The 20,071-nt window shown below is 54.5% G+C and overlaps 3 protein-coding genes across 4 annotated transcripts; 2 read left to right on the top strand and 1 right to left on the bottom strand.

Annotated features, from left to right (window-relative positions):
• Positions 1-1,519: 1,519 nt before the first annotated feature.
• On the top strand, positions 1,520-3,415 carry LOC134505370 (histone-lysine N-methyltransferase EHMT1-like). Its single transcript, XM_063315051.1, has 5 exons — positions 1,520-1,632; positions 1,928-2,014; positions 2,130-2,208; positions 2,346-2,512; positions 3,160-3,415. The coding sequence occupies exons 1-5, from the start codon at positions 1,553-1,555 to the stop codon at positions 3,413-3,415; spliced, it is 669 nt and encodes a 222-aa protein (XP_063171121.1). The 5' UTR covers positions 1,520-1,552.
• Positions 3,416-3,731: 316 nt separating this feature from the next.
• RGS11 (regulator of G protein signaling 11) lies at positions 3,732-10,285 on the top strand. Its single transcript, XM_063314639.1, has 17 exons — positions 3,732-3,999; positions 4,081-4,177; positions 4,567-4,617; positions 4,842-4,948; positions 5,175-5,226; positions 5,343-5,401; positions 5,581-5,657; positions 5,743-5,824; positions 6,482-6,550; positions 7,239-7,265; positions 7,626-7,687; positions 8,021-8,134; positions 9,017-9,132; positions 9,274-9,361; positions 9,574-9,712; positions 9,927-10,009; positions 10,096-10,285. The coding sequence occupies exons 1-17, from the start codon at positions 3,796-3,798 to the stop codon at positions 10,208-10,210; spliced, it is 1,542 nt and encodes a 513-aa protein (XP_063170709.1). The 5' UTR covers positions 3,732-3,795; the 3' UTR covers positions 10,211-10,285.
• Positions 10,286-12,348: 2,063 nt separating this feature from the next.
• FAM234A (family with sequence similarity 234 member A) lies at positions 12,349-19,988 on the bottom strand. Of its 2 annotated transcripts, none has more exons than XM_063314634.1 (11): positions 19,653-19,985; positions 19,440-19,568; positions 19,149-19,328; positions 17,801-17,931; positions 15,760-15,892; positions 15,521-15,662; positions 15,115-15,255; positions 14,774-14,852; positions 13,793-13,945; positions 13,340-13,448; positions 12,349-13,262 (listed from the first exon to the last, which is right to left on the bottom strand). In XM_063314634.1, exons 1-11 carry the CDS (start codon positions 19,912-19,914, stop codon positions 13,051-13,053), a joined length of 1,671 nt encoding a protein of 556 aa, XP_063170704.1. In that variant the 5' UTR covers positions 19,915-19,985; the 3' UTR covers positions 12,349-13,050. The 2 variants fall into 2 exon arrangements, with proteins under 2 accessions (XP_063170704.1, XP_063170705.1); XM_063314635.1 differs by having other exon boundaries at positions 13,122-13,262; positions 13,846-13,945; positions 19,653-19,988.
• Positions 19,989-20,071: the final 83 nt, after the last annotated feature.

The raw sequence follows: 20,071 nt of genomic DNA, 5'->3' as shown, positions 1-20,071 counted from the left end.
GAGAAAATTGTCACAAAACAAGGCAGGAACTTGCTGGAAGGACCATGCTTGGCAGAGTTTGTCTCCCAGCACATGTCAGGGTAATTAAAGCCCCACATCAATTACAACTTAATGCCTCTCTGAGAGATCCAGTTTGCTTCTAAAAAGCATAACCAACATCTTATATTTCATTTGGTGGGTGACACAAACCACAATATTGCTTTTATTCTTCCTTTCACTTATTTTCTAAAAAGGAGAAGGATGTTTTGAGGGATCTCAGCAGTCCATTGCCCAGGTAATCCTAGAAAATTAATCTCTCTTGTTGACCCCATTTCCAAAGCCAGAAATTCACTCTCTTACCCTGAAAGTCTGTGGGTATAGACTCATAGCAATTCTTGGTGGAATCATCAGTCTCCACACAGATGAGCAAGAAAGGATGCCTGTCAGAGGACCTGGCGAACCTCAGCAGCCACACCATCACCTTCCGAATTTTGATCCCAGAAGACAGTGCACTTTGTGAGTCAGCATGTGCTGTATGGCTGGCATAGATTTGTTTCAGTATCTTCTTTTGCAGACAATAACCGCATCCCCTCTGCAATACCAGCCTCCTTTTTTCCTTCACTGGAGATTCAAAAGCCTGTGAGGAGTTTCTTCTGAAAGCTGTTTTTGTTGACCTCTCTTGTTCACTTCTTTGAGGAGAGTCGCCTTCTCTCTCAGCTCCTTCTGGAGCACCTCCTTCGTGTGGTCCAAAGAACCCTTCATCCTCTCCCCTGAGCTGAAATGTGGTCACTTTACTTCAATCTGCTAGCTTTTTCTTTAAGCAGTGAAGCTTGCTTCCTGAAAACTGGCCTTATTATCTAAAAGAGGAGGAGGAGGAAGAGGAGGAGGAGATTTGTGGCCTCTTACACCTTAATCCTGATTCCAGGATTAACTTTCTTGGAGTAAATATATCCACTTCATAAAATACATGGAGTATTGTTTTAAGAGGGAGAGATTCATACATCATTATTCCTGGTTTTTCCTTATGTTGGTATGTGTGCATGTGAGAGAGAAAACAGGCAGAATACAAAAAGTCATACCCTCCATGCTGAGGGGTAGAATTGTATTTTAGTGTTGGCCAAGGTCAGGTCTCAGCTGCAGCCCCTTGTGGGCATATGGGAAGAGCAGCAGCTGAAATAAGAAATAACTAAATCACCAGGAGAAGTATCTTTCTTCTTGTAGCTGCTGCTCTACCACCTTTGGGGGTAAGAGAGTTTCGCTAGGTTGCCAATGGGCACCTGGTGGGTTTCACATTTACCTCACTCCTTGACAGCTCTCTCCATGGAGAGGGACATGTGGCCTGCTGCTTTGACTAATTTCAGTGCTGCCGGTGTGATGGAGGCTGCACCGTGGCCGGCTGTCCCTGCATCCTGCGCAGCCAGTGCTCCTGGACCGTCATGGTGAGATGTCCCAGGCTCTCCTCTCCTTGCCGAGGGAGTGTTATTGAAGTCTTGGAGTGCCAACCAGCCTCTCCTCCTTCCTCATGGTGCAGGGTGGCCAACTCAGGCTGGATACCACTGGCACAGCCTCTGAGATGGGATCCATCTACGAATGCAGCATGCTGTGCTCTTGCCCCAGCTCCTGCCCCAACCGGGTGGTGCAAAGCGGTCTCCAGTGAGTAGGTTGAGACTTCCTGGTTCCTGCTGGAATATTGGGTGGGTGGGTGGGTGGGGGGGCTAAGGTGCCCTTGATAAACTCCAGGCTCCACTGTCTGGCAAGCACTACCACAAAGATCAAGGCTCCCAAGAACCATCCTAGGCTGCTGTTTCCTCCCCTGCAGTGCTAGCTCACTCTTATGAACCGGGGCTCCTCATAGGGAGGGATCCATCTTCCCCCAGCTGCCCCACAACCAGTTCTTTCTGCACAGTGAGTCCTGCCTGATGATCAGAGGCCTTTCCTGTACTTGCAGAACCCAGATCCAAATTTACAGGACAGCTGCCAAGGGATGGGGGGTGCGCACAATGCAGGATGTGCCCCGTGGAGCCTTCCTTTGCCAGTGAGTTCCGGAGCAGGACTCCTTTGCCTTGGCCCCCTGGAGGAGGAGGGGCTTGGAGGAAGGGGAGACCAGACAACCTCTTCACTGCCTTCCCCATTCCTCCCCTCTCCACCAGGTACTTTGGGGAGCTGATCTCCAGCACTGAAGCTGCACACCGAGAGGAAGACACTTACTACTTTGTGGTGGACATGCAGGTAGCATCTGCCTTATTTAGGTGATGTAACTAGAAGTGGAGGAGCTGGAAGCAAGGGCGCTGCTTGAAATGTCCCCATGCTTCTAGGAAGGGGTCAGTGACAAGAGCAGCTCTGACCTCAGACCTTGTCTCCTGCAGGATGGGCAACAGTGCTGCCTTGATGGGCGCTACTATGGCAATGTGGGGCGTTTCCTAAATCATTCATGTCAACCCAACTTGGTGGCCCTACAGGTTGCCCTGGGATACGAGATCCCTGGCATTGCCTTTTTCAGCACACGGGCCATCCCGGCTGGTGAAGAACTTGGGTAGGTAGAACCTGGTCCAGATCCAGTTGCTGTAGGGCAGCCCCAGTAATTGAGAGCAGTGGATGCTTTGGCCAAAAGCCTTCCCAGAAGAATGTGTTGTGACTGACCAGGAAAGATGCTCCCAGGATTTGTACAAAACCAGGAGGAGGAGCTTGGTAGCACCTTTTCTGACTAACCAGTTGTATTAAAAGGCACAAATGTGCATGACTGGATGCCTTTAATAACATTTGTTAGTCGGAAAAGGTGCTTCTGTACTAGAGGACTCCTGATTTTTTATTGCTATAGACTAACACTGCTCTCCCCCTACAGTGTCTGCAAGATTTGTAGAGTTACAGAAGATATTAAGGAGGACAGGTGCAGGTCCCTTCTCCCTAAGAGGCATTTGGGGGGAAAGAGGGAGGGTATAAAAATTAGGCTGTATCTGGAGAACGTGCAGTTTTGCCTACAAAATGATCATCCTTGGAACCTGCCTTGAAAGTTGCATAGAGAGAGGCTACTTTGCAGGGCTTCATTTAGTTATATCCCTGCCCGGGCCACCCGTCTTCCCAGCGTGTTGGGCGAGACCTGGACGGTGGGTGTTGTGGGAGAGTGGGAGGCAGGGAGGCGGCGAGAGCCGTCCAAGTTCCGACGGGCGCCTCACCTTGCAGGTTCGATTACGGCGACCAGTTCTGGGAGGTGAAAAGCTGGAGCTGCGCCTGCCTGTGCGGCTCGCCCGGCTGCAGACGCGCGGCGCGGGGTGCCGCCGGTGCTCCTTCGCCAGCCGCGGGAGACCCCGGGTTGGGCCCCAGCTCTCCCCGCCCGCGACGGCCTCCGCTCCGCGGCTTCGCGCTCAAGACCAAGCGCTCGAGTCCCATGAAGAGGGTCACCCGTTCCCGCTGGGCTCGTGAGGCTCGGCCGCCGTAGCTCCCCCTCCGCGCGTTACTCGCACTTTTCGGAGCGACGCAATAAAGGAGTCGACTAGTCCCGCCGCCGCGTCTGTGTGTCTCTGTGCTGGACGGGAGAGGGCGGCTGCGAGCAACCCGGGGCGGCCCTTGTTCGCTGGCTCCCGTCACTTTTCTGGGGCAGGGCCAGAACGGAGGCCCCGCTACCCCCACCGTGCCGGTTGGCCGAGGGAGGGGCGCGCAGCCGCCATCGCCGCCGCCAGCAGTCCCAGTCGGAGCTGCGGCCCTTCTTCGGCCTCCTGCTGGGAGTCTATACGGAGTTTGCCCGGTATCGGCGCCGAGACTATTGGGCCGAGAATCGCTGCAGAGCGCGCGCGTTTGTTTGCCGAACTGGCGCTCTGCATGTGCGCAGAGGCGCTCGACACTTGTAGGCGTGCCCAGCCGGCAGGCAGGTGGCAGTACAGAGCCTCGCTGCGGCGCCGAGATGCCCCGCCGCCTCCAGAAGAGCTGGACGGTCAGGCCGCCACTCGCTTGGCCGCCTCCATGACCATCAGCACGCTCCTCCCGGGGGGCAACCCTCGCCGTCAGCTGCCGTGCCTGACCAAGGTGGGACGGGGGGCGGGGAGCAGCCGGGGGGCTCCCGCTCCGGGGCCAGGCGCTGAGCCGCTCTGGATACCTCCTCCGCAGATGGAGCGGGTCGTGGTCGGCATGCAAGACCCGGATCTGGGCGTCCAGGTGCGGAATCAGCGGCTGCTGCTCAGCATCATCCCGCACGCTGTAACCGGTGGGTGCTACTCTGCTCCCTTGGGCTGAGACCGCGGCAACGCCGGCCCGCCCGCGGCGCTGCCCGTCTGATGATCAGGTCTGCCGCCCTGCCTCTTGCCCGCGCCCGGGTCGACGCTCGCTGTGCGCGGGAAGCTCCCTGCGGCGCCCTCTCGGGCCGTTCCGGACGCGAAAGCAGCCGGGAAGCGGAGGCTGCTGCAAGACCGCTGGGAGAAAAGGCCCGCTGGGGACGGGGACGGGGACTGGGACGATCGCTTGTCTTTCGTCCTTCCCCGTTTGGAGCGCTGGGCGCCGTCAGGGGGGGCTTCCCGCCCTCCTTGGATGCCGGATGGCAGTGGGTCCTCTTTTGCTGCACCGGTGTCCCCCACCCAGCCATCATCTCTTTTTTAGGGACTGACATTGTGGAGTGGCTCATCCAGAAATACAGCATCTCAGAAGAAGGTGAGTACCGCGGGGTTGGCAGGCCTCTCCCCCAACTGCTTCCTTTTGCCCTCCTGAGTTTGGGGGATGGGGAAGGCCCAGCTGGAGGCAGGCAGGCATCCTACCCAGCCCGGCCCAATGAGGAGGGAGGCTTTTCTCTGCAGGAGTCTTGGCTGCCTGTCAGGGCTGTGCCTCCTCCCAACTGCTCAGCCAGGGCTCTGCCCCACCCCATTCCCTCTCCTTAGAATCCCTGCATCTGGGCAACCTGCTTGTGAAGCATGGCTACATCTATTCTCTGAAGGACCCTCACGCTCTGGTTCTGCGGGGGGATGAGACTCCCTACAGGTTCCAGGTAGGTTAGGGTGAACCAGGACCCCTTTGAGACCTGGCAAGGAACTGGCTGGCTATTCCACTAAGACTGATGGATGAATAGATGGCTTGGAAGGCTCCTTCCTCTGGGCCTCCCAAGGCCTTGGAGGGGCTCCTGGAAAGGGATGGGCTGACTCTTTCCCAAGCAGAGAGGCCCCTTCTTCTGCCCCAGGGCAACTGGACCAAGCCTCTTCCTCTATGGCTTGCAGACCCCATATTTCTGGATGAGCACCAAGTGGCTGGCCACTGACCTTGATTACGGTGAGTAAGGCAGTGAGGATTTCTTTTCCTAACCTGGTTTTATCCCCAGTAGCTAGGGGGATCTTTGGGCACCCCTTCAGCTACAGCCTGCCTGAGGTCACGGTCTCCCATTTCAGCCATCTATTTGGCAAAGAGGAATATCTGCCAGCAGGGTGAACTTGGTGAGCCTGAGAAGGTAAGGGAGCCTGGGGCCTAGGGCTCGTCCTGGAGGACTAGCGAGTGTGACTGTGGGTTGGAGGATGGGGCTAGGAAGATCCCCAGGCAGCGAGCCCAGATCCCCTCCCCCACTTCTCTCGAGAGCTGGGAAGAGAGTGCTGACCCTGTCCATCTGATGGGATGAGGCATCTTCTATAGGAGGATTATAACCAGCTGTGCAAGAGGATCCATCACATTTGGGACTTCGTGGCGATGCAGGCCCGGGAGCAGCTCTGGTGAGCTTGCAGAAACAAGGACTGCACCTCTGGGGTTGGGAGCAGGGAGGCAGGGGCTCTGATGTGACACTTCGTCTTTCCACAGCGCAGCTAAGCAGCGGAGGAAGGGGGACCGGATTGTCATTGAGTGCCAAGAACAGGCCTACTGGCTTGTCAACAGGCCCTCGGTGAGTGGGAGGAGAGAAGGCATAGGTACACGTGTGTGAAAAAGAGCGACAGCCACCTTGGTCCTGACCTAGGGGGTTGGGGAAGACCAGGCAGGATTTGTACACTGGTCTTCTTGTGTCTCTTTATGCTTGTGAATCTGGGCCATGACACTCTGAGTCTAGCAGTTGCAGCCAGATACTTGTGTGTTACCTCTCAACTGTTGAAGATTCTTCTGTTTCTTTAGCGGTAAACTGTGTCTGAAAATGAGGGTTCCACGGCCCATTGATAGACCTCCCCACACCTCTTTCAGGACTTTTTCCATTGCCTGTAAAGCTACTCTTTGTCTTTCATGAATGATTGCTGCCTTTTGCTTCCACTTGAATGTAGAGCGGGGCTTGTAGCAAGGTTTGTACTTTGCTCATAAAGGGATGGAATATTGGGCATTTGCATAACCACAACTGTGCACTACCCCACCATTAGGTCAGGGATCAAAATGCCCCTTGCCCCATGGCTGCTGATGTGGCTCCAGTCCCTGTTCAGGGGCATTTTTTCTGCCCTTCCCAATCTTGCCCTGGGCGTTAGTTGCAGAACAGCAGATTGGTGTGGTGCTGGGAAGGGCTCCCTGGGCAAGAGAATGGCTGGCCAGCCAACCAGCCTCTGTTCTGCTTTACCTGTAGGGTGGAGTCCTGAATGTGAGAGGTCAGGGGCCAGAACTAAGGAGCCACTCTGTTACCCCTACACAGCTGGTAAGTGTGTGTGGGGGTGTTGGGGTGGTGAAGGGCTCCCTTGCTGGGGCAGCTGGTGAGCAGCTGAGCTGGCCTTTCTTGCCTTCTGGGAAAGGAGGGGAGAAACACCATGGCTTGTGGTCTGTCTCCTTGGTAGGCTCCCCTTTGGGAAAGTGGGGTGCCGTTGCCTCCCTAATTCTGGCTGCCCCCTGCCCATTCTGCGTCTGCACCAAAGGCTGTGGGAGGGGGCAGGCACTGCCTAGGCTAGGGCTTTTCCCCCGGGGGGACCCTTCTCTGGACCTCTGGGTCAGGTACAGTGGCCCTTCTCCTTCGTTGTGGGCTTGGCTTGTGGTTCCTGCTTTCCCTTGTCCATCCCTGGCTCCTGAATCCTCCCTCTTGGCTTCCAAGGTCCACACTCTCTTTTGCAGGCTGCTCAGGCTTCTAACCTTTGGCACCGACCTGCAAAATGGGGGCTGGGGGGACGTGCAGGGGGAACCCTGGCAAAACAAAGCATATGAGCTGGTGAGGGAGGCTCAAAAGGTTTTCAAACTATCGTTTAGCAGTAGCAGAGAAGCCAGATTCAGTAAAAAACAAACAGGGCTGAATCGGTGCAAGTGATGGACCAAAATATGGTTTGCTCTAAGGGAGCTTCCAGACAGAACAGCCGGTATGGCTGCTGAGCTTTGCTCTTTTCTCCTTCTGTCCGTAGAAGAACGTGGACTACTACAAACAGGAGGTGAGTGTGTGTGCATGTATGTGTGTGTGGCAGCGGGCGGAAGGCTTATAAATCCAGCAGGCCCATGGGAGTCCAAGCTCAGAGGGCTCCTCCTGGGATGTGGGAACAAGGGGAGTGGGTTTGCTGTAGGTCAGGTCTGGCCTCCCTGCACAGGAGAAGGGTGGTCTCGAAGGGGAAAAGGAGGCAGGGAAGAACAGGCAAGTGGCCTTTGATGGGAGGCCGATACTTTCAAGCATTTGGAAAAAACACACACTGCGTTCAAACCTGTTATCTTTAAGGCTCCTTCCCACCTGGATGCAGTGATGGAAGGTGGCAGTTGGTGGCACAAGTTCTTTGGCATCTCTCTGTACTTGATTGCAGATCCGCTATTGCTGCACTGCCATGGGTAGGACGCGCATCAAGTCTTCCCTTTGCCTGGAAGGGTGAGTGGAGAGCTCATCACAGCTCACTTCAGCCTTGTTCACAGAGGCTGCTCTTGTTCAGCCATGGCTGCTCTGCTCGCCTCCTGAGGTTCAGGAACCTCTCTCTCTCCGAGGACCTCTGGCATTTAAGAAGGCCAAACAACTAAACCACAGGCTTGTAGTGTGCTTATTTCTGAGTGTCTCTGTAGGTCCTAACCCTGCCTCAGCTTTGGGAAGTTGTCCCCTGACTGCTTTGCCCCTTGCTGGGGCAGCTCGGCTGCTATTTGTACTCTAGTCAGTTTGGGCAATGAGAAGGCACTCTCCTGCCCCTCCCCATCTCCACCGTTTTTGCAGATACCTCAAGTTCAGCAAGCAGTATTTGTCCCATGACCCCATCATGTCTGGCTGCCTTCCGAGCAATCCCTGGATCACTGATGACATCACATACTGGGCAATGAATGCTCCCAGGTAAGAGGTTGTCATGCCCAGTTTTCCCAAGTAGGGTGTCCTTGCTGTTGGTGCGCAGCCCTCTTTATTTATTTATTTGTAAGATTTATATGGCCACCCATCTTGTGAGAGAAACTTTGAAAGGTTAACAACAATAAAAACTTTCCAACAAACAAACAAGAAAAACTCAGTGCCCAGGCCAGCAGCATCCATCCAACTATACAGCCTGCCCCCCCCACCCCCCCACCCCCCGGGCTCCAACCCTGCTATCCGAGTGCCTGGGGGAAGAGCCAGCTCTTAACAGCTTTCCTGAAAGCTAGGCGGGTGAGGGACCGCTGGATCTCAAGCGGGAGGGTGATCCACAGGGCAGGACCACTATGGAAAATGCATGCTTCCTAGGTTCAACTAGTTGGCAACATTTGGGGGAAGGGACTTGGAGCATACCCACACTATCTGACCTAGTGGGATGGGCAGATACCCGCGGAGAGAGGCAGTCCTGCAGATAGCCTGGCTTTGTGCCATGTAGGGCTTTAAAGGGGATAACCAGCACCCTGAATTGCACCCAGAAGGAGACTGGGAGCCGGTGCAGCTCCCATAGTAATGGTGTAACCAGGTTGAACTGAGAGGTGCCCAGTACCTTGCAAGCTGCTGTATTTGGACCAGCTGTAATTTCTGGGTGGTCTTCAAGGGCAGCCCCATGGAGAGCACATTGCAGTTGTTCAAGGCACAAGTGACTGAGCAAGGCCTCCTGGTTCAGGAATGGACACAACTGACATACAAAGGCAACTTTGTGCAAAGGCCTCTCTGGCTACGGCCGTCACCCACTCTCCGGGTAGGAGCTGCGAGTCCAGGAGGACCCCCACATGGCATACCAGCTCTGCCTGAGACCCTTTTGCCTTGCAGGGTCACAGTCCCCACCAAGCTGCGGGTGGAGCGCTGGAGCTTCGGCTTCAGTGAGCTGATGGGTGATGTCTTGGGCCGAGAGCAGCTCCTGGAATTCCTCCAGAAAGAGTTCAGTGGTGAGCCCTTGTCCTGCTGAGCCCAAGGGGGGAAACAGGAGAAGCAGTGAGTGGGGGCCCATCGTGCCAAGGGGAAGCTAGCAAGGCCCTGCCCTGCCTCCTGCTCAGTCAGCTGGGGGTGTGCCTTCTCTCCCACCATAGCCGAGAACCTTCTGTTTTGGGAGGCTTGTGAAGAATTACGCCATGGGGAAGAGGCCCACATTGCAGATGCTGTGGACTCCATTTATCAGTAGGTGGCTTTCTCCCCTGGGCAGGGACTGTGGAGGACTGGGTGGTTCTCCACCCAGGGAGTGAGGGACAGCCACCCTGCCTTACATGCCGCGGCAGCTGATCCTATTCTGTGCCTTCCCTCGCCCTCATCTGGCCCTGAGAGCTCACTGGGGCTCTGCTTTGCAACCTGCCTCAACTCAACTCAACTCAACTCAACTGCTGTTCCTCCAGGCAATTTCTGGCACCCAGTGCCACCTGCTGGGTGAACCTGGACAGCAAGACTATGGAGCACACCCTGAAGGGCATCAAGACTCCACACCGCCATGTAATGGACGATGCCCAGATGCACATTTACATGCTGATGAAAAAGGTCCTGGAGCTGCCAGATGGGCAGGGAGACAAGCAGTGCTTTGACTTGGTGGGGTGTGTGTGTGTGTGTGTGGTGGGTGTGCACACTGCTGCTGCTGCCCATCTGAAGACATGACTGGCCAGACCAGCAGTCGGAGCAGGGTGGTAGAGGGCATCATGTCTGCTGTTCTTGAGCTGGAAGTTCTCTCTCTGAACTGCCCCCTCTCCACCACTAGGATTCATACCCCCGCTTTTTGAAGTCTGACCTTTACAAGAAGCTGCTTGCCGAGGCCCTTGTGCCTCCGGAGACCAAGAAGCGGTGAGTGGGGTGAGCCTTGGAGGAACATCTCCCAGAGAGGCAGTCGAGATCAATTGCTGATTGCATCTTTCTTTGCCTGCTGGCAGGGCATTCCCATTCATGCGGAAGCAGCAGCGACACTCGAGCCTGAGTCCCGCCTGCCTGCCCCCTCCCAGTGCCCATGAAGAGAAGAGCCAGGCTGTGCCCCAGGAGCATGGCTAAGGGGAACCCTACCCCTTCCCCGAAGCATTTTTCATTCCTTAAAAGCTGCAGGACTCTTGCCCCCACCTCAGCGGGCATCAGGATGAAGGCCTCTCCCCCACTCGCCTGGAAAAGAGACTGCCGGCCACCTTCCCTTGCTCAGGAATTGCTGCCACCTCTCCTCTCTGGCTTAATCTTTGGTGCAGTCAAGCCTCTGCCCTCTTTGAGCAAGGCTGGCAGTGTTCCGCCTCCCGGTGCATGAACTACCCCATGAACAATAAAGGGCCCTTGCTAAGACCCAGGCTGCTGTTATCTCCCTAGGGAGGGAGAGGGCTAGCCCAGCATCAGCCCCCCCACCCCAAAATCTATCTCAGTGGGGGAGGGTTACTTGTTCATTCTTCACTTGCTTCTTGCTCATCATGACCGACAGACCCAAGTCTGCCAAGCTCCTGCTTGTGCCATCAGCAAGAGCATCTAGTGGGTAGAGGTCAGAACATGCAGCTTTCTGGAGAAGCGTGGCCTGTCTTCATGTGCAGGGGCCTCCAGGGCTCCTGTGGCATTATGCAAGGCAGGATGAGCACAAGGTAATGCCCTTGTGCACTCCTCTGCACTTAAGAAGATTAGTGCTTGCAAAGCCAGTTGAACAGCCTGTTTTCCCAGCTTCCAAAGGGCTGCCAGAATGTCACCCTCACATATTTTACCCCAGGCCAGAGGCAACCTGGTCCAATACTGAAACAGAAGGCAGCGAGCCATTTTCTGGCACCTCTCTGAGGAGGACCATCCTGTGTGGCCAGTTGCCCTGCAGAGGGTCCTATCTGGGATTCTGTGGACATGTCTGAAACGTTAGGCAATTGCAGTGGGTGCTGCCCCTGTGTAAACAGAGACAGGGACCAGTAGAAGCAAGGTGGCATGCTGGGAGTTGGGTGTTCCTTATGGGCAGGCTTCCTCCAAAGGTTAACCAATCTGCCAGAAATAAGCAGCCATTATGGAAAAACCTGGATTTGTAAACCAACAAACCTAGTCTGAGTCCTTCTGGAAAATGAACCATGCAGGAAAGTCTCTCTCTTGTCCAAAGCTGTAGCCTCGAGAACTCACCTAGGGGCTAGGTCCACATCTGTGGGAAGCTGAGAGCCAGATTTCTCAGGACAGAGATGCCAGCCACACTAACCACTTTTGCTCAGCCTTAAGGCCAAAGGGCACCAGTCAGCAGCAGGGGGAAGGCTGGAAGAAGGCCAAGCAAATTAAATGACAGCTGTGGGCCTGGGTTTCCCTTTAGAGGCACTTAGGCTAAGCTGCAGCTCCAATGGCTCTCTTGCCTGAGTGCCTGCAAGCTGGGAGGGAGTCAGAAGGGGGGGGCCCACAGATATACATTAGAGTGTCTCAGCTGGCAACAGCTCTGTGCACTGACGTGCTTAACTATGTCATGAAACAGCCTTCCCTAGAAAACTAATCCTGGCAAATAACCATGCAGGGTTAATTTTAGCCTGAAGCCACTAGAGGCAGGGAAGCAGATCAAGAGCGCTGTCCAAGAAGGAAGCCGAGAATGCTTAAGCAGCTTTGCTGTCAGAAGAGATTACGCTGGGAGTGAAGTAGTGGCCAAGCTCCCCACCCCCCAGAAGAACGCCCAGCACCGTGAGCGGTTACGAAAGCAGAGCTGCATCTCAGGCAGCCACTAGCAGAACAGAGCCGGTCAGGCAAAAAGGGAATGCTGTGTGTGGTTTCCTTTGTGGCCAAGACCCTGAGGACCCACCTGGCTGGTGTGAAATTTAACCCTCCCCTAGAAAGGGTTACCATCAACCGGGAGCTCCATGTGTCCACGGAGGAGACAGGAAGACACTAAAGGAAGAGCCTCGCTCCCCCCAAGTCCCCAGAATTAGGAATGAAAGGGCCAAGCCCCATGAGCCTCGATGGTGTCTCCAAAGCCCCTCGTGGTCGTTGCCTTGACCTCCCTGACAAGACGGGACCCAGTGCCTGGTCTAGCCATGCCACGCCCTGCCCAGCCCCAATCAACCCCACCAGGCATCACACGGAGGAACGTGCTGCTCCTTTCTTTTCCCCAGCAGGAAATCCAATTGGTTCTAGTCCCTACCCTGCTGCTGCTGGGCTGTTCCTGGCTCTTATGGTATTGGGAGCACAGAGAAACAAATGCTGTTTCAAGCTTTGTGGGCAAAAGCTGAATTTATTGAAACTGCAAGTCTGTACCTGGGACAGGCCAGACAAATGAAATCCAGCTCTGCAAAGCTCCTCCATCTCAGACTGTGACAGAAAAAGCAGCTCCTGAGGCCTGGGCGCAGTCAGAAAAGGAGGCAGCAGAAGAGATGTTTGCCTTGGATGGGATCTGGCAAAGTTGACCTGCCAGGTTGAGTGCCTGAACAAGCTTGATTGCATTGCTTCGGGACGGGAGCAGAGGTGGCCAAGGCAGATGGAGCTGCTCCAGTTGCTCCACACAGGGTTCTTCCAGGAAGTCGCAGGATCCAAGCAGGCTGTGCCACTGAGAGGGCCCTCAAGGCACTTCGGGGGCTGATGCAGTTACAGCAGCCCAGCCGTGCAGAGTCTGCTGTTCCAGTGGGATGGATGACCAAGAGCCAAATGGCCAGATGCACATATCAGAGGCCTCTGTGCCGGGAAATCTGTCAGAACCGCACCTTTCTCCTCCGTGGGGCACAGACACTCCTTTTGGTCAGAGATGAGGCACAAAGTCTGCCTCCCTCCTGTTGCTGCTTAACCCCGTGCCTCTGCACCCAGTCCAGGGAATGGGACCCAAATCCTGGCTGCGGACTAACCAAACTGTTCCAGGAGCCCAGGCCGGGTGACTTCTCCCTGGCTGGCTTTGGACCCAAGACCCTCTCGGGCTGCACTCTTCACCCAAAGCTACGGAACCTCATTCGGTGGAAATGGTCCCGGACATTCTGGTCGGTATCTTGGGGCATCTGGTTGAGCCAGATTACATGGCTGCCGAAAATGTCTTCCTTCAGCTTCCGCTTTGACAGGACCACCCTCCCGGGAGAGCTGCCGGCCTGGGGGCCTGCCAGCAGCACGTAACAGGCATGGCGGCTCTGCTCGAAAAGCAACCCTGGAACCAAAAGGGGACATGGTAGCAGGAGCCCCCAGTGCCTGGGCAATTTGGCAAAGATCAGGGAGCATCCTCACCTTCGAAGGCCACTATGGGCTCAGTGCTGTTGCTCAGCTCCAAAAGGACATTGGGGAGGGAGGGATGGAAAAGGTACAGCCGCTGCTGCAGGGCCCCCTGCCAAGATCCCTGGAGAGGAGGACAGAAGAGAGTGAGGCCCCCCAGGCCCCCCGAAGAACAGCCCGGGCCAGTGGCACTTGGGTGAAGACCTCCTGTAGAACGATGGTCACCCAGTTGCTCCATTTGCTCTTCCCAGGACAGATGGGCCACCCCAGGGTTGTCTTTACTACAGGTTCTTCCCAGAGATTTCTGGGGGGAATTGAGCCCAAATGAAAAAGACCCTAAAGAATGGTGTTGGGAAGACATTCCCCCACTCCCAGTTATGGCCAGCTTCTGACTTGCTGCTGCTCTGTGAGGCTCCTCATGGGCAGCCCCACTTCATTTCCATCTGTCACAGACCATTCCCTACTCACCGTTCCATTTCTTTCCTCCTGGTACAGGCCCCAAAAGAGGAAGATGGATCTACGATCAGCGGTTGCAAGAGTGGCTGGTTTGGGACTCCAGGTTTCTGAAAGCAGCTTCACCTCCCACTTGATGTCTCCAGAGCTGCCCTCCACAATTATAACCTACAGGACAAATGGATGCCTTAAAGGGCAGCTGGGCTCCAGGTTGCAGCCACCTTTTTGTCCCCAGGAGCTGGCTGACATCTTAGAGCAAGGCTGGGCACCTGCCTGACAGTCATGCAGGAGAGCACAGGGCATGATGGCTTATGACCCCATTTTCTTCACCTCCCTCTAATAGCTCAGAGCAGACGCGTGCTTCACCTATCCCACAACTTGGAAAGTAGAACACAAAGGAACCACCAGGCTCCACTGGCTTCAGCAACAGAGGCTCAGACAGGAAGCCTGGTGAATAAAAACTCACTTTTACTGATACAGAATTAGAGGAAGATCCAGGCGCTTTAGGAGCAGGGGAGTTTTGACTTCGCCACACACACTATTCCTCTGGGCGTATGTAAACTGTAAATGACTTTGGACTACTTTGGAATTAGCTGGTGCACCACCAGCTGATGCCCAATTCTTGTGCCATAAGAAACGTAATCTTCCACATCTCAAACTCAAACCCCAGGAATACTGCAGGCATGGCTCATCTATTTTGGTGAGCCTTTTTTAGGTCTAACTCAAGCACCATTAAACCCAATCATCTGGTGGTGTATTTTACATGACTCTGATGACACAATGGTCTGAATATGAGAACACTGCAGAATAACTTTGGTGGATTTGCCCCAGCATCTGGGGAGAAAAAGGGAGAGGGACAAGGCCTCCATATACATTCATGGGAACAATCCATCTCCAGCTCCTCTTGCTTGAGTGGATACACCTGGAGACTCCTGGTGTATTGAAAGGAACCAAAGGATCTGGTTTGGCACCCCACCCACAGGCTCCTTTGCAAACCTTCTTTGTCTTGGGTGTGACTCTGCTTTCAATGGCCACGGCAATCTCATCAGCACCAAAGGCTCCAAGAACTGGCTCCCTGCAAGTGGGACATGAGATGATGCTCAAATGGCACCTCTGGCTTTGGGGATGGCAGATTCAGCAACACCCCCCCCCCCGCGTGTTCACACTCCTTTTACCCTTCTTTCCCCATCCCAGGGTCAGCTTATACAGGGAGTACCAGAAACAGACAGCAGAGTCAGTTCTTTGCCCCTGCAACTCAAGAGAGGACTGAGCATTCTCACAAGGCCCTGTTGCACAGCCAAAGCTGGGAACACCAACATTCCTCATATTGGCATTACCTCAGGATGTGTGGCACACCAACAACCCACAATGAACCCAGTTGCTGCCCATTCACCAGCTCCAACATAGCTGATCTTGCAACCAAAATATGGCTCCCTGATTTCTCCGACATCTTCGTCACGTACTGGATGTCTCCAGAGCTAAAGAGGAATAGGAAACACCTGTTACCTCCTGCAGGAGGCCATACACCAATTCTTCCAAGCCTTTCGGACAGCTGTGCAGGCCAAAACCTTGCTGCTACAGCCACTTACAAGCACCTGCTTTGTGTGCCCAGGAGACCAAGGGGACCTTCTGCTTCGGTTCACAAATAAAGAAAAGGGGACGAGGCAAGCAGAAAATATGGAAGAGACAAAGGGCTGCTTCAGTTTCTACAGGCCTCCAGGCCAGAAGGTTTTCAGCAGGTACCTGGCCAAGGGCACCTGCTGGGCCTTGTGATGAATCACCATCTCCCAGCGTGCATCTTCCTTCAGGTTGGAGGGGGCTGGGCTTGCTGGGCCTACAGCCATGCGATAGAGCTGTTGCAGAGAGTAGGCAAACAGGGCTTTCACTAAACCAAGAGAAAGAGGTCCAAGTAAAGCAGGCTGAAGTACAGAACATCCAGCTGCCCACCTTCTCCACCCCTGGAAAGCACACCTGTGTCCCACCTGTGTAGAACAGGATGTAGTGGGCTCCGCTCTCGGTGACATGCAAGAGGTGCCCCATCCACCCTGGCAAGCGCAGGCTTCCACTGAATTTCATCTGGGTGCCAAATGCCCCTGAATAGAAGCAGCTTTTAATCTGCAGAGAAAATTGGAGCCACAACAGTTTAGCCTGAGCGGTGCTACTGCTCTCGTTCTACCTTCAGAAGGGTTAGCAAAGAAGAGGGATTCTTAAAATACGGAACCTGGTCTTTCTGGTTTATGGTAAGCGGGAACAGATACAACCTGCTGGTTTATGGACAAGAAATGCTTCAGTAACACAACTTGCGCTCAGGGGACTTCCCTGAACAAAATGATTCTGGCATTGGAAGAAGTGGCAGTTTGGGCTGCGTAAGGAAGGCCCCTGGGACTGACAGGAGGTCTGTCGTGCCTCCTGCTCCCTTTACCTGAGGCCCCCTCCCCTGATCTTCCAGATCTCCTAGGAATCCCATCCCTACGATGGGATACCCTGCTCTAAATTCTTCCAGAATGGCATTCCTCCTCCCATAAATTCCTGACACCCCCTTTTCAGTCAACTGGAAGTAATAACCCCCCCCACTGTAATGTTTAAAGATAAAAATAAAGATGAGGGAAAGGATGGAACAGAGGGGATGATGCAATCCTTTGTTCCCATTCTTTCCCCTGACCAATCCTGCTGTGGAAAGGAGGCTCTTCCCAGTTACTGGTAACCTGGTGGCCATCTCTCCATCCAGTGGCTGCTGCTTGAAACGTGCTGGGCTGAGGAACATTAGAGCCCTAGGCCCTCTGTGCATTTCGGAAACCCACAGGCTGAGATTAGAACCACATCTGCTCTTTTGACCTACTCACCCGGTTTGGAGAGTTCTTTCCAACCTGTTTTTGATTTTACCACCCTGAAAGTTTGCTATCTCCAGCAAACATGGCTACCCTACCACTCAACCCCAACCCAGGGTAATTTCTGTGCAAGTTAGAAAGCACTTGGTCCCACTGCTGATCTGTGAGGAACCCTGCTATGTACATTTTGTCAGGGTGAGATGTTTCTTTGCAGAGACTTACCTGCAAGCCAAGTTGGCTCCCCTTCAGCGAGGTTTGTTGTTGTGGGAGGGCTTGCATAATTTCTTTAACACTTCCTCTCATTAAACAGCATGTAGCAGACACACACCAGCTGGATCCAGCCAGGACCTCAACCGTTACGGCCAGTGAATCCAAGAGGTGCTCTGCCTCCCCTACAGAGTACCTAACTAAACTCAAAGACCCCAAACACCGGAGGGCCTTTGCTCTGGCATGATGTCACGCCTTCCCCTCACCTACCCTTGAAGGCTGATCCAGGAAACTTCCTTGCCTGTGGAGACAATGCCCCCTTGACTCTGGACACAGAGAAACCACAAAGAATGAGCTTCTCTACTGCCTGTACTGCAGACCCATTCATACTGGCCTCATCCCACCATTACTGCATAAACACCCAGGGTGCAAAGGACAATTCTACACCTCTCTGCTGCTTTCAGACACCAACCCTGCCACAACATACAACATTGCCAGGTTCTGTGCAGCAGCGCTCAAAGTTCGGTGGATGATGACCTGACCTGTGCCACAAACTAGACTTAATGAGTGCCTACTTCGCCATGTTAGAGTGCTCTGTAACTCAATAAATGCAGTCTTCCGCATACTAACCTTTTATGCTCCTTTACACCCATCTAATGCTCCTACCCTTCTTCTGGATTCTTGTAAACCTTTACATACACTTTCTGTTTTAATACTTTCTAGCTTTTCATATTTTTTTTAGACTCTGATGTATCTTCTATGTTTTTTAATTGATTGTACCCGACGCTCCTTACGCTGGTCTATGACAGTAATAGATTTGATTTGGAACTTAATATTGCCCCATAATCCCTTTTTAAAAGTTGGAGTCACCTGGTTATTTTCCATTATCAGGCACAGTTGCCATGGCAACCAGGCCCCTGATGCTGCAGTGAATCAGGCCAATTCTTCTGGAATAGGCAGGAGGACCTTGTTGCTCCAACATTCTTACCTCCTCTCCTGCTGCAGCAAAGACCAAGAAATCAGGCACACCATCTCTGTCGATATCAGGGATCTTCAGTAAGGGACTCAGGACTGTAGAGTTAGCCCCAAAGTTGGCTGCCTCATGCCACCGAGTCTGGCCTAAGAAAAAACAGGAGGTACTGCTGATTCAGAAAGGGCCCTGGGAGGTAAAAGACAGGCTAGAAAGTGCCTGCCTGCCTCTCCCACATATCGGCTTTGATTCTGGAGCCCTGAGCATTCACTTCAGTTAAGTCACTGAAAGCATCTACTGCAACATGTGGCCTCACATACTGTACCATTTTGGCCCATCTACACTCTGGCATTTATACCATCACAGTCAGCAGCTATATGTGTCACCCATTCCCCATATAAAGGTGTCCAACAAGAAACCAGGAGCTTTTATTATGTGCTCCCTTCGCAAGCAGCCTCTTGACAGGCCAGCAGGGAAGTCTTGTTGATACTGTATCTTGAACACTGGTGTGGATACCCTTGCCCTAAACTAAACATCTTTTTCCAAGATGGGCTGGAAAACCCTGCAGCAATATTTTGAAGAAATGCAACTTCTAAACAGAGAAAAGGAGAAACAACAGGTTTGCTCATCTGTCCACTTGTTCACCACAAGAGGAACCAGATAGGGGAGGGTCACTCCTCACGTGGGATCAGCTCATTTTGCCATTCTTACGCCAGTTTTTTAAGGATGGGAGAAAAGTGCTGCGACCTGAGGAGGAAACAGCAGACCCATGTGTCTTTGCAACTGAACAAGGAGCAAAAACCCTGCCACCACATGCCAGGAGAATCAAGATTTCCACAGAAGCCAAAGCTCCATGCTTTTGCAGAATCACAGTAGGGGTCCTGTTTCGCTAGGGAGTCACTGTGTCTGACCTAGGAAGCCCCGTGCTGGATCAGACCAAAGAGCTTCTATTGGAGCATGATGTCTCAGAGCTACCATCCAGAAGTAGCCTTCAGCCACTAATGGTTGCTAAAGGAGCCTTGTGCCATTTACAAAAACAGGACACAAACCAAGTTCTCCTTGTGCCTTGGATGTTGGAAGTCATTTCAGACACGGTAAACTTATGCTAACAGGGAGATTCCATCTGTCATCGGGAAACAGCGAGAGCAATACAGGCAGGAAGAAATTTGTACTCAGCTTATTGCCATCCCCTACTATCGCATAGCGTGAAGGCAACACACCAATGGAAACAATGCTTACGCCACCTCTTTGTTTGGTGAGATGCCAATGCACTTCTGTTTTCAGCTCCCTTCTCTGGGACTGCATCCGTGCCTCTTTCCCCAGAAACAAGACCTCCCCGAGCCTCCTGGCTCCAAAGAAAAGGTACCTGTTTCCAGGTCGAGAAGAGCTAGAAAAGCGGGATTCCCGCTGATAAGGCAGGCTGGAGAGCCACCGTGCTCCACCGAACAGTCCATCGAAAGGAGGTCTTCGGCCACAGGCCTTTCCCACAGCGTGCTGCCGTTGGTGCCCGAATGCGCTGCCAGGAAGGCACAGGGGGAGGCGAAGCCTGCAAGAGGCGGCGGAGGAAGGAGCGGTCGATCAGCCACCGCCCGCCCGCCCCCTCCCGCCTTCCAGCCCCAGCGGCTCGGCTCCGCGGCTTCAGCTCCCTCGCCATTACCTTCTCCGGAGCAAGAGCGGTCGCCGGCGTCGCTGGTGTTCCGGCGGCCGGGGGCGGCCTGGAAAGCCACGAGCACGTCTTGCACTCGGTCCCTGTCGGCGTCCCCCGCGGCCAGGAAGGCGTACGCCGCTGCAAGAGAAGAGAGGAGCGCAGGCCTCGAGCAGTGGCCTCCAGGGCCGAGAGAGCCCCGCCTCACCTGCCCGCCCGCCTCACCTGCGTCGTCGTAGGTCCTGCTCCAGGCCGTCCGCGAGGCGGGCCTCACGGGGCAGGGGATGACGAAGGAGAAGGCGAACGCCACCCCCAGGCAGAGGTAGAGGGAGAGGAAGAAGGCCGCGGTGCGCCACTGCGAGAGCCGCCCGGACTGCGCGCCGCCCCCCGCCTCCTTCTCGGCGTCCCGAGCCCCGCTCCCCGGCGAGGCCGGGAGCTCCTCGGTCTTGAGCGGGTGGATCTCCCCCTCCAGTTCCTTGCGCGCCATCGAGCAGGCCGCGCTCTGCACGCGCCCAGAGGCCAGCGAGCCGGCTCGCGGACGCGCGCGTACCCCCAGCCTCGGTCGAGGCGCTGGGCGGGGCGTGGGGCCTCCGTGCCGGGCGAGCCCCGCCCACTTCGGCCGTGACCTCGCTGGCGCGCCCTCC

This window comes from Candoia aspera, chromosome 14, assembly GCF_035149785.1.
Source record: "Candoia aspera isolate rCanAsp1 chromosome 14, rCanAsp1.hap2, whole genome shotgun sequence".
In the NCBI taxonomy this organism is placed as follows: domain Eukaryota; kingdom Metazoa; phylum Chordata; class Lepidosauria; order Squamata; family Boidae; genus Candoia; species Candoia aspera.
This window is presented reverse-complemented; position numbering and strand designations above follow the sequence as displayed.